The 12546-nt window shown below is 38.7% G+C and overlaps 1 protein-coding gene across 1 annotated transcript in view; it reads right to left on the bottom strand.

Moving 5' to 3' along the window:
• Positions 1 to 73: 73 nt before the first annotated feature.
• cerkl (ceramide kinase-like) overlaps positions 74 to 12546 on the bottom strand; it is a 28690-nt gene continuing 16217 nt past the window's right edge. Inside the window, exons 4-14 of the mRNA XM_059343008.1 lie at positions 11182 to 11313; positions 9935 to 9998; positions 7685 to 7815; positions 6875 to 6949; positions 4596 to 4773; positions 4200 to 4247; positions 4039 to 4064; positions 3839 to 3947; positions 3206 to 3302; positions 1257 to 1453; positions 74 to 789 (exon numbers count right to left, since the gene is read on the bottom strand). Coding sequence (XP_059198991.1) covers positions 711 to 789; positions 1257 to 1453; positions 3206 to 3302; positions 3839 to 3947; positions 4039 to 4064; positions 4200 to 4247; positions 4596 to 4773; positions 6875 to 6949; positions 7685 to 7815; positions 9935 to 9998; positions 11182 to 11313 — 1136 coding nt within the window. The 3' untranslated portion in view covers positions 74 to 710. The remainder of the gene's footprint in view (positions 790 to 1256; positions 1454 to 3205; positions 3303 to 3838; positions 3948 to 4038; positions 4065 to 4199; positions 4248 to 4595; positions 4774 to 6874; positions 6950 to 7684; positions 7816 to 9934; positions 9999 to 11181; positions 11314 to 12546) is intronic.

Consider the following 12546-nt stretch of genomic DNA (forward strand, 5'->3'; position numbering starts at 1 on the left):
TTTATGTGAAGTTCTGCACTGGAGAGTCTCACTGCTTTTATCAACACTTTTATATTAAAATGAAGGATTTTTTATTTAAACAACTTGTACTTGTTTTTTGTCACTATGATTACAGCTGAAACAAAAAAACATCTGCTTCATCTCAAGAAAAAAAGAGCTGAATAAAAACAGCTCTATTATATTTAAATATAAAACTTTGGACACTTTGGGCTTGTCCAGTCTGGTTCTGCTCGACTATCAACAACATATAAACAAATACAGATACAATTAAGACTATTATTAAGCTCCTGATTATAATTTATTTTAACAGATAAATATTTGCAACAGAACCAGAAACTGGAGAAGAGAAAAACAAAATAAAAATTGTTATAAAAAAACAGTCAAATGAGATAAAAGTCACATAAAAAGAGCAGGGAATTAAAATGTAGTAAAATGTAAACATGAATTTGAATAAAAAAAATAAAATAATTATTCTCATCAATCAGGTCTAAATGTGATAAATGTTTATAAAGCACAGGCAGTTTGGAGTTAAATGTAGCTTACTAGTTACCAATTATTAAAACTGCAGTAATGGATTTTTTTTAAAGTCACTTAATGCAGCTTTAATGTAAATATTGTAAACAGGAAGCTGAAAAGCTTTGTCACTATTTGTTGAATGAAACCAACAAACAAACACACACACACACACACAGCAGCGCTCTCTGCTGGACTCAGATGCAGTTGCAGGAGATGGTCGACTCGGCCTCGTCCACCTTCTCGCCGTACAGAGTGATGAGCTGCGGGTGGACCCTGAACATGCAACACACACAAACACACACACACACACACACACACACACACACATCGATTGACTTTAATTCAATATGTATGTATATTTTTTTAATTTTCTCTGTAGCTTCAATGAAAGATAAAAATTTAGTTTTTTAGTACTTTCTGACATTTTTCACTATTTTCTAACATTTGAAAGGCAAATTAATTAATTGATAAATAATAATAAATTAAATTGTTAGCAGATTTATAAAGAATTAAATTAATCAGTAGCTGCAGCACTGTTTCATTCAGTGTAATGATACAGTGTCAATAATATTCATGGTCATATTTATCATATATTATATTTTTACATTATATTATGGTTATATATGTTTTATATTGTGCTATTATATTTAGACTTTTTTTTTTACATTGTATCATATTTATATTTTTATATTATATTCTTTTATATTTATGTTATTTACATATATTTTTTATTATTATACCTGATGAGCACTTCGTTAGCAATCTCCACCAGCTCTCCATCGATGTTCCAGGGGAAGGAGGCGCCCTCTGATTGGATGATCGGCGAGATTTTGGACTCGCCTTCTTCCTCGCTCTCCTCCTCCGACCAGCTCGCCATCGAGCGGGGGCGGATCCTCACCGCCGACACGGTGTGTGTCTCCACGAATGAGAAGCTGAACTGCAGAGGGACAAACCTCAGACAGTAAGACAGACGGAAACCCAAGTGTGTGTGTGTGATTAAAGGTCAAAGGTCAGCTGAGGAGGACAGAAAGGCTTTTTAAGATCCTCGTTAAGCAGCTTTGATTATCTGGAGTGACTGAGTTTCTTCCTGCTTATTGTCTTCGACTGTCTCTGCTATAGTACCTCAAAGCTCCAACAGGGGGCAGCAGAGATCAACAGACAGACAGACAGACAGACAGAGAGTCTCTCTCCCTCTTTTCTCTCTTTCGCTCTCTCTACTCCTCAGGTTTTTTATTAAAATAAAGCTGAAAGCGTCAAATTTGAGGAATCTGTACTTCCATTTCATGACACTTTATACTTGTACGTCACTAAACTTCTGTGGGAAATATTGTAGTTTTTACTCCAAAAAGTTAATTTGATAACTTTAGTTATTTTTGCAAATAGAGATTCTGCATTCTAAATATATGAATGCAATGCTTTACAAACAATTGAAATCATGTCAAATTCACATTATACATTTATTTTGAATTTGTATTACTTTTGAGAAACTCACGCTGTGATTTGAAATTGTATCGTCTGAAACTAAAACCTTTTTTCTGTGCTGCTGCTGTCTTGGCCAGGACACTCTTTAAAGGAGTTTTTAAATATTATTTAATTTTTTCCTGGTTAGATAAGTTTTAAATAAATAATCGATTAAATCTGTTACTGAATCAAGCAGTTATATACTTTATAACTGGCATTTTGGTATGAAATATTCCCTAAATAATTAATCAAACATTTAATGGTTTCAGCTTTTTTTTTAATTTGAGTAAACTGAACATTTTTAAAGGTTTGGATTTTTGGTCAGATAAAACAAGGAATGTGAAGATATCACCTCTCAGCTGTGTGTCATTCCGACAGATATTTTCACAGTTTTTTAAGGTTCCATTTGTAGTTTATCATTAGATGTACAATATTTACTCACTGGTGGTGGTGTCATAATTCTCTAAATACATGATTCGATCCAATATTGTGTGATTTAAACTTCAGATATTGTTTGGAATGTACTACATTAATGGTGAATGGTGAAATAGGAGGAATCACTGATGTTGCTTTTGATATTGATAATTGATGTTGAAAGCTCAAGTGTTTTATTTAGCACTGAAATAGTGACTCCCCTACTCACTGGAACATATTCCTCTGCAGTGAGTTCCTTTACTTTCTGTATTTCAAGTGCATTTTCCCAATAATACTTATGTGCTTTTGCTCGTCAGGATCAGCACATTTTGTTCTAACAGGACTGAGTCAGTTACGGTTGAACGTCCACAACGGGGCGCTGTCATGTCAGCTCCGTGTTGTCGTATTTGACTCTCCGTCCTCCTCCATCAGGATGGTCGGAGGTAAAGGATGTAGGTCAGTGCGTAAACAGCCTGTTTACTCTGCAGGACAGTGAACGCCTCACGGTCAGTATATTTAGTAAGTGGGTTAGTGTGCAGTCTCTCAGGCCGGGCCAGGCCAGGTCCTGCTGAACCAGGCTAATCTACTCACTAACTAGTTTGTTTATTTTTGCTCCCTGAGCTTTTAGAGTTGGCGAGGTCAACAGTGACACAACGAAAACCCTCATTAGAGACGGGTTGGGATAGCCGGCGCCATTTTGCATCTGTCTCCAGAGCTGCAAAATACCTGGAATTAAATCTCTCCTAGAGCAAAAATCCCTAGAAAACAATCTGGTAGAAGCTTAATAAAGAATAATCAATGTTGCTGCTCTCACCTGTCCATTTGAGCCGCTGTATCTCTTCAGGTGTTTGATGAACTCTGACCTGGAAGCGTTTCCCACTGCGATCAACGCTGCGCTGCCATTTTCCAAACTGTCAAAAAGAGTGAATGGGAAAGTACTTTCAGTACCAGAAACAAGACCCTCCTTCTTATTTCCCAGATCTTACATCTGCGATTCCTTTCTTTGCTGTCTACTATCAACGGATTCCTTAGGTCTGCTAGTTTCATATAATACCATTATATTCACTGTAGCTTAAAGCTTAGCCCGAAACTTTTATTAAAACTATAAATTGTATATTCACAAATCTTAATTCTTATGCAAAACAATAAATTTCTTCTATATCTAAAATCAGATAAAAAAGCTTGGTGACGGTGAAGGGGGAAAGAGAGAGGGGAGGACACACGGGAAAGTCTCCGAGTCGGATTTGAACCCGGGCCGCCCGCTCTCGAGGACAAGGCCTCTATGGTATGCACTCTACCAGGCGTGCCACTGGGACGTCCCTAAAATGTCTTTTAAAATAAAATTTAAAAAATATCTTTTGTTACGACCTTTAGTCTGTTTGGTGTGTTTGTTATTGTCGACAGCTGACTTTAACACTTTCAGAAGGACTAAGTGCTTGTTGTGTACCTGGTGTTGGGAGCCAGTCCTTGAGGTGTGTGTGGACTCAGACAGGGGATTGACATGACGCTGATGCTCAGGTACAGACCCTGATTGGTCGTCCAGGACTCTTCTCCTTCTACATCGAGCAATCACAGAAGGAAAAACAACAAATGTCGTAAATCAAACTGGTTTAATTGAAGAAAATCCAAATCAAGTACCAGTCTCACCTGACTCTGGGTCCTGGTCCTGGTCCCTGAGAAAGAGGAGAACTAATTATGTTTCACATATTACAGACAACTGTGTATATTCTATAACTTGTTGTTTCACAAGCTGCCAATGTTGTGTGTGTGTGTGTGTGTGTGTGTGTGTGTGTGTGTGTGTTTCTCACCTGTTTGACCTTTTCGCTGGTAGATAAGACAGCTGACATTCTTCTGGTCTGAAGGAGACGAAAGAGAATAATAATTAAAGTCTGAAGTAGTTAAAATAACTGAAATTACTTTTGGTTTCTACACAGGACACAAACAGCCGTCTCCTGGGTTTTTGTTGAGTTTGTGATGAACAGGAATGTAACTCAGGAGAAAATAAGTTTCCCTTGAAATATAATAAATAATGCAGTTTCGTTGCATGGGTGCATAACTTTTAGAAGATCAGGCTGCAGATATTTTTTTAAATCTGAATATCATATTATCTCCATCCTCCGACACAAAAAAATAGATTCAGTTCACTGTACATAAGCATGTGTGTGAATGTGTGTATTTGTACTGTATGTATGTGTGTGTGTTACCTCAGCCTTGCCAGCGTCTTCACCACAGCATACTCTCGACGCCGCGATGACGGCATCCACCTTTTCTTCTCCGCCCGTGCTAAGCTCCGCCCCCCGAAGCCAAACATGGCGGAGAAACCGAAACACACCAACTGACCGAGAGACGAGAAGCTGCACATGTCCACCTGCTGCAGGTGACCTGAACGCACACACAGAGATGGAGGTATACTGATGAAAGATTATTTTAATTATAATTATTTATTAAACACACGCAGCCTGCAGCCAAGTGGTCATATGGTTAGAAGCTCATCAATATTCATGAGAAGCAGCACAAATATGGCAGAAAGAGGTCAGGAGTGTGTGTGTGTGTGTGTGTGTGTGTGTGTTAATATCCATAAATTTCAGTGGAATCACATTGCAGCAGAGTGACCAGTCTCTGGTGGAAAGTGAGTCCTCTGGAGCAACTGATTTAGGACAAATGTGTCTCTATCTACTTTTAATGATTTCAAAGCGTGAGAATTATTCTCACATTTTGCTGAAATTCTCCTTTAAATGCTGTAATTGGACTGTTTTTCTTCTGTTAAACCACCTGAAATAACACAAAACTGGTCTAAATCAAACTCTTAAATTAAAATTAAATAAAGTGAGTAAGATTTTTTATACTGTCTATTTTTTTTTAGCTTGTGAATGCAGCACAAACCATAGAAGCACCTGGAAATTAAAATAAAGTCAACCTCATCGACCTCATTTCACCATCAAGACCATTCAGAAAGATGCTACACACACACACACACACACACACACACAGAAACACACACACCATGCCATCTGGCCACATACCTGCTGTAACCTACTGAACTGCTGTCTTACCACCTGTCTGTCTGTCTGTCTGACTGCCTGTCTGTCTCTCTGGATAGAATCTGATTTCCTCTCCATATGGCATGCTATCAGTGTGTGTGTGTGTGTGTGTGTGAGAGAGAGGGAGAGAAAGACAGTCAGTCTCACAGTCAGTGTGTCAGTAAGATCCTACGAGCAGCACTGCTTCCACCAACATTTATATAATCAGTCAATCAAATCAGTCAAATCAATTATTTATACTGTAGAGTTTGATTTATATATATGATGATATTAGTTAAAGGTCCCCTTTGAACTCAGTCAACATATATTTGCGGTCATGCAATTGTGCTAATGCTGTCTTTTTATTACATACAGTACACTGCTACATGTAGCTACATGCTAACGTAAGGGAAACCTGTAATCTTTGTCGCTAATATTGTTTATTTCTCTCCAAATTTGCATCACATTCCAGCTGGAATATGTTTAATTGTTTAGTTTTTGGTTTAGAAGCGTAACACTAAAGAAACGTAAAAATCAAAACTGCAGTTCCTTATATGGCCACTTGAGGCTGGCTCCAAAAGCAAGTTAATCACCATTGGCCACCATATTAACTTCAGAGCAGAAATTAACAAGTTTGCAGTCAAACTGGTACAAACACAGTTTATGTCTCTACAGCTAATTTTCCCCTTTATGAAAAATATACAGGATGATTTTTTTTTTTTTACATAACTCACCAATTAAATGAACGATGTGTGGTTAAGAAGCTTTTATTGGTGATTTTTCACTGCAGCTATGCTCAGTTACAGTCATTCTACCAGGTGATAAACTTGATGTGTCTGCCTCTTTCAAAGCCGTTTCCGACAGGGCGTATTTCAGCCCAAAGGAAAACAAAACATCTCTCTGCATCGGCTGCAGAGTTCAGGTATGTTCAGTTTGCTGTCCGTGGGAACAGCCTGGGAACTTTAACTGTTTTCTATTGTTCAGGAATTAGTCTTATTCATGCCATTGATTGCTCCCATCTGTCACACACACACAAACACACATGCAGCTACCAGTGTTAATTAGTGTTAATGAACCACCGTGTCACCACAACCTGTCATTCATTCAAACACAGCAGCCTGCCTTGCTGCCAGCTGAGTGGTCGGCAGGATTTTACCTGAGAGGTGAAAGGGGGGCGGGGCTACAGCGAGCAGAGTAAACCTGTGATTTAGAGTGAAAGTGATACTGCTGTTAGACATCTGTCCATCTATCACCTCCAGTCTGCTCGTTTGTTTGTTTGTTTCTAAATCAGTCTGAGCGACCACCAGCCAATCACAGCGAAGCACAACAACAACACGAGCCTCTGATTGGCTCCCTGCAAGTTGTTTGAAGTGAGTTAAATGTAATCGACGATGGGGAGGTGACTTTAGACCGAGAAAAGATAGAATGGACGTGAGCATAGATTTAGAGCAGGTAGAACCTACCAAGCACGATGTGCAGGGCTGCAGTGACTGGATCTCTGACTCCATGTACAGAACAGGAAACCACGTCTGTAGAACCTGAATAAACAGACAGATGATAAAACAACAATTTAAGGGCTGCAACTACAGTTATATTCAATGCTGATTCATTTGTGAGTTATTATCTTGATTAATCGATTAGTAAAGTGTCCGACAATTGTGTAAAATGTTGAACAGTGTCTCCCAAAGATCAAGATAAAGACTTAAAATGTCTTGTTTTGTTATTTACTGAATTATAATAAGTTTATGGACATAGAGGAGTAAAGAAACCAGAAAATATTTACATTGGAAACAAATAATTTTTACTATTGAAAAAATAACAATACTTCAAACAATTAACCAATTATCAAACTAGCTGATGACTAATTTAATAGATGCTAACTAATCAATTAACCATAGTCATAAATGTGCAATAAAAATGTTATTTATTAAGTGTATATGGGTTTACAACAAAACATATGAGCATATAAAGGCTGGTCACATGTCATTTGTTACACAGATTTGGTGCAAGAGATAAAACCTATGCTATGATTTAGTACAAAAAACTTTTGACATTTTGGAGTTTTCTGCAAGAATTGCATTTTCCGTGACTGGATGGCGAGCACTTATGACCTAAGAAAGTAAAAACATAATGAAAAACAGTACAAAAAAACTAAACATTGAGCCTAACTTTGGAGCATTATTTAACCACTGCAGCCTCTGAAAGAAAAAAGTCGTCAGGGCCCGTCAGAACTTTAATGGGTGAATCTTTTGAGTGTGTGTCCGCTGTCTCACCAGCAGGTATGATTCCAAGTGGCAGCACTGGTTTCACTGGTTGCTCTGGAGAATTGGCATCCAGCTGAGCCCTGAGGACCAGAGCGTGACACAGCTCGGCCACCGACCCATCCCCACCGACACACACCACCCTGACAGACAGACAGGTGGACAGACAGGTAGAGTCAAACACAGAGAAAATTGTATATGTCTATAACAAGTTGTCTGAGTCATCAATCTTAAATCAAGTCAATCTTCTGGGCTTTTATTGTGAAGTTTATGACATTTTCGCTGACCTTCACTTCTGATTAACTTTTAATCGCGTTTAATAAAAATGCTTTATTTTTATGCATGATTAGTTATCCTCAGGTTCAAGGTCATCCAGCAGGGGGCGTTGATTCTCCACAGGACTGTTGATGAATATTTCCTCACTGACAATAGCACTGGGTAGGGTTGGATATCAGGCCACAATACCTTTTTTTGGTGACGACTTAAATATGTAAACTGTAATAGCAGTCATGCAAAACTGCCAACTTTGTCACTGATTGTATACAGTCTGTACAGGGCCTGGCTAGTCAAACATTTCTTATATCTGGGGTTCTAATGGACTCTGAAATCTGGTTTGCAGTTACAGATGTGCATTTACTTCAAGAATTTATTTGTTATGACAAATGGCATTGTTGTGCAGATGAGGAAGATGTTTTTGTTGTGTGTTATTTTTATTATTAGCATTATTAGTAGTAGTGATAAAAGACAATAATACTGATCCTATCTTATGTGTCTGACGGGTCTGTCCATGGTTTGAGGAGCTCATTAAAAAGCGAGGCAGCTCATCTTCAGAGTTTCTAGTAAATGTGAAGTAAACAGGCTCCGCCCCCTCCCCCTCCTCCTGTGACCGGATTACCTGAAGCTCCGGTCACCAAGGTGACAGCCAGCCTAATTGGCAAATGTAGGTTTCAACCTACATGCAACCAAATCCTCACCACAGCAGCTTCACACACACACACACACACACACACACACACACACACACTCAGCAGCTAGCTTAGCAACGCTGAGCTAATCTTCTCTAAGCACATTAAGCTTTATGAGGGCTAAGCACAAAGCTGCTTACACACACACACACACACACACACACACACACACACACACACACACACACACACACACCACACACACACACAAACACAAAGACCATCACAGGTAGTGATGATGTGAGTTTGATCAGCGTTTTTTTGTGTTGTTATTTTACTCATCTCACTTGCATAAAACATTCTTTTCACTTATTATTGAGGTAACCTCAGTTATGATTTGGTGTTTGACCTCACCTGTTTTTGTGTGTGTGTGTGTGTGTGTGTGTGTGTAATCAGTCTGGGTCAGTGTGTTTTAGTGTCAGCCTCTGACTGTAAACTGCTGTTTAATTATCTGGTTCAGTCCAGACTGTTATAGAATCATTATGTCACCGTTACCTTCCTCTTTATTATAAACACTTGGCCTTTGTTTTACAATTTTAAACTTTATTCATATTAAAGGGAACTTATGTTTTAAAACTTATGTCTTATTTTCATGTTTCTGACAATCATTTTTCAGCATTTCCTTTTTTTTTCACATCTTCTACGTGGATTGTTAGCTGGGGAGGATGCTGATTTTCAGCCTGTTAGCTTCAGCTTCAGTCTTCCAGATTAATTTCATGTATGATGCCATCAAGTGCTGTTTAGCTCCTGAATGAGGCAGCTGTAAACATAAAAACTCAGCTGGAGTTTTAAAATCCAACTCATGAAGTTAGCTTGCTAGCTACAGCTGATAAAATCTGCAGAACGACAAACATCAAGTTCGTGGCTAAAAATCAGAATCGGCTTGATTGTACAACAATGACACCTTGCTCCAAAATGTTTTTAAATGTATTTCTACAAAGCTTGACACAAATAGCAACGGAAACTATTGATGGGGCTCGATCGGCTAAAACTGCCCAGGAAAATACTTTCTCTAAATCTAAATACCAACCTTGAAAAGTTTTTATTGTGTTAATATAACTGAAAAAACGTTTACACTGTGCACTTTCTTCTCATGATAAAACGTTTTGCACTAAAATAGCCAGTAAGAGTCGAGCTGTGTTGGAATTAATTAGGTGTACACGAGATAATAACATCATAATATTAGAATAAACACCATTTTATCTGTGATATTCAGCAACATACTGAATTTATAGCAGGGAATCAGGACTTTTCCAAACCAAGTAATCAATATAAAATCACAGGAGAGGCAACTAACCCGTCATATTCATCCAGCCTGCATTCCTTCATCACTGAGAGAGCATGACCCTTCCTCTCAGTCACTGGAGAGAGAGAGAGAGAGAGAGAGGGAGAGAGAGAGAGAGAGAGAGAGAGAGAGAGAGAGAGAGAGAGAAAGGGAGAGAGAGAGAGAGAGAGGAGGAGAGAGGGGCAAACAGAGAGGGAAACAGATGGAGAGACATTGAGATGGACAGAGATAAAGTGTTCATGTATGTGTGTGGTCACATGTACACAAGTGTGTGTCGATGTCTGCCAAAAAAAAAAAGTGGGACAACGGATATCACACCATCTGCTGAGAGTAGGAGATATGAGGATGAGGAGGAGAAAACAAGAGGAGAAAGGAGCAAAGAGGAGATAACGAGAGGAAACACACGGAGAGAAAACAAGAAGAGAAGAAGGGAGGAAATAAGGAAACAATAAAAGACATGGAGAGGAAAAATGAGAGGAAACTAGGAGAGAAGAGGAAAGGAGAAAGTGGAAATGAGACGAAAAACAAGGAGAGGACAAAACAGGGAAGAAGAGATAAAGAGTAGAAACAAGGAGTGGACAGAGAAGACAGAAAAGGAGAGGAAACGAGCAGAAAAGAGGAGATAAGGAGAGGAAAAAAGACAGGAGAGGAATGGAAAGACAGATAGGCTAAGGAAAGAAAAGGTGAGGTGAGTGTTAGAAACATGAAAATAAGAGATGCATTAGAACAAAAAGAAAAGAGAGACAAGGAGATGAAACAAGGAGAGGACAGAATGGGAAAGAGGAGAGGCGATGAAGAGAAGAAACATGCAGACAGAGGAGAGGAGAGGAGAGGAGAGGAGAGGAGAGGAGAGGAGAGGAGAGGAGAGGAGAGGAGAGGAGAGGAGAGGAGAGAAGAGGAGAGGAGAGGAGAGGAGAGGAGAGGAGCAGGTTGTCTCTCTGACACAACAGATGGGCTAAGCTCCGCCCCCTGTATCAGGTTACCTAGCGACTAGAGACTGCCATTAACTCTGACCTTTGGACCCACACACACACACACACACACACACACACACACACACACACACACACACACACAGATTTCACATCGTCTCCTCTGATATCAATAAAGAGTGACGGACAGGTGAAACTCTTAAAACCAGCCGTTCTGCTGCACATCATGTTATTGTGACATCATCCACTGTCAGTCTGAGACATTAAATAATAACCCTGATTATTTGTCGTAAAGATGGAAAGTGTAAATAAAGTGTTTGGGCTGACCGGTGATGTCAGTGCGGACGTCAGCCATCTTGAAGAGCGGAGCCACATGTTCTCTGTAGATGTGGACGGCCTCCTTCTTGTGGCTGCTCGGGTTGATGAACACCTTCAGAAACTGGGGCCGACTGCTGGACACTAAAAAGATGGTGGAAAGAATAAACTTCCTACATTATACTGCTCACATTATTATCCAGAGTAATCAGGTTATGATTTCTGAATAGGGACATTGCTGTTGAGTTTTAAAAAAAATTGTGTTATTTTTTTTGTGCAAGCAGCATACAGTATAGTTCTGTTACATACAATACATATAAGGCAGACATCAAAACAATCCAGATTGACATATAATACTACAAAATGTGTATTTCTCATTTGGTGGTAGGCCTGTCACAGTAATTATAAAATTGTTTTTTCAAGCTCAGAAAAAAATATCGAGCATGAGAGTCCGTTTTATTTAATGTTTAGGTTTTGTGCTTTTATTTGATTTATATTTAATTTATTTAAGGGTTTTTTTCACATAAAAAAATGTCTTAAAATGACAATGATATCAATTATTGCAATACTTTTTTGAGACAATATATTGTTCAACAAAAAGTATATCGTAGCAGGTTGAGGGTGAATTATCCCTGTAATATAATAATAACAATAATAGTTATACATTTTATTTATATACCACTTTGCAAAAACAAGTTTACATAGTGCTTCATAGACATACAAACAGAAGATATCGAAAACATTTTTTACAAATTAAAAAGGTTTAATGCTACATATAAAACACTGAATGAAAAATGTATATTTGGTGTAAATCTAGAATAAAAGCATAAAGCGAAATAATAATAATAATAATATTTAATATGTTTCTAGGTTTTGACTGTTGTTTGGTTCCTTTTGCAAAAATGTAAAAACCAAACTAGCTAAAGTCTATTGTGGATTTTTCCTAAAAAAAAAAAAAAAGCAGACACCTGTTCTAACATGTAGGAGGCTTTTTGATGCAAAATATTCAGAATATAATTTCCATTACCAACGCTGGTAGACAGTGTGAGTGTGTGTAGTTTGGAGTCAATACCATGTAACCACACACACACACACACACACACACACACACACACACACACACACACACTGCTGACCCCCTGTACAGCTCATCATTAGGCAGATTTAGAGACCGCATTATAAATCCCCATAGACCAGCACAGATCAATACACACACACACAAACACACACACACCAGTTCCATTATCCAGATCATTACTATAATCTGCTCCCAGAAGGCCATGACCTCGCCCTGTTAATGACCCCACACACACACAGAGTGCACCTCCTGCCACCACTCCTACCCCACAGCTCTGACCTGTCTTCTCTCTCCTGGAG

This window comes from Centropristis striata, chromosome 10, assembly GCF_030273125.1.
Source record: "Centropristis striata isolate RG_2023a ecotype Rhode Island chromosome 10, C.striata_1.0, whole genome shotgun sequence".
Taxonomy (NCBI): Eukaryota; Metazoa; Chordata; class Actinopteri; order Perciformes; family Serranidae; genus Centropristis; species Centropristis striata.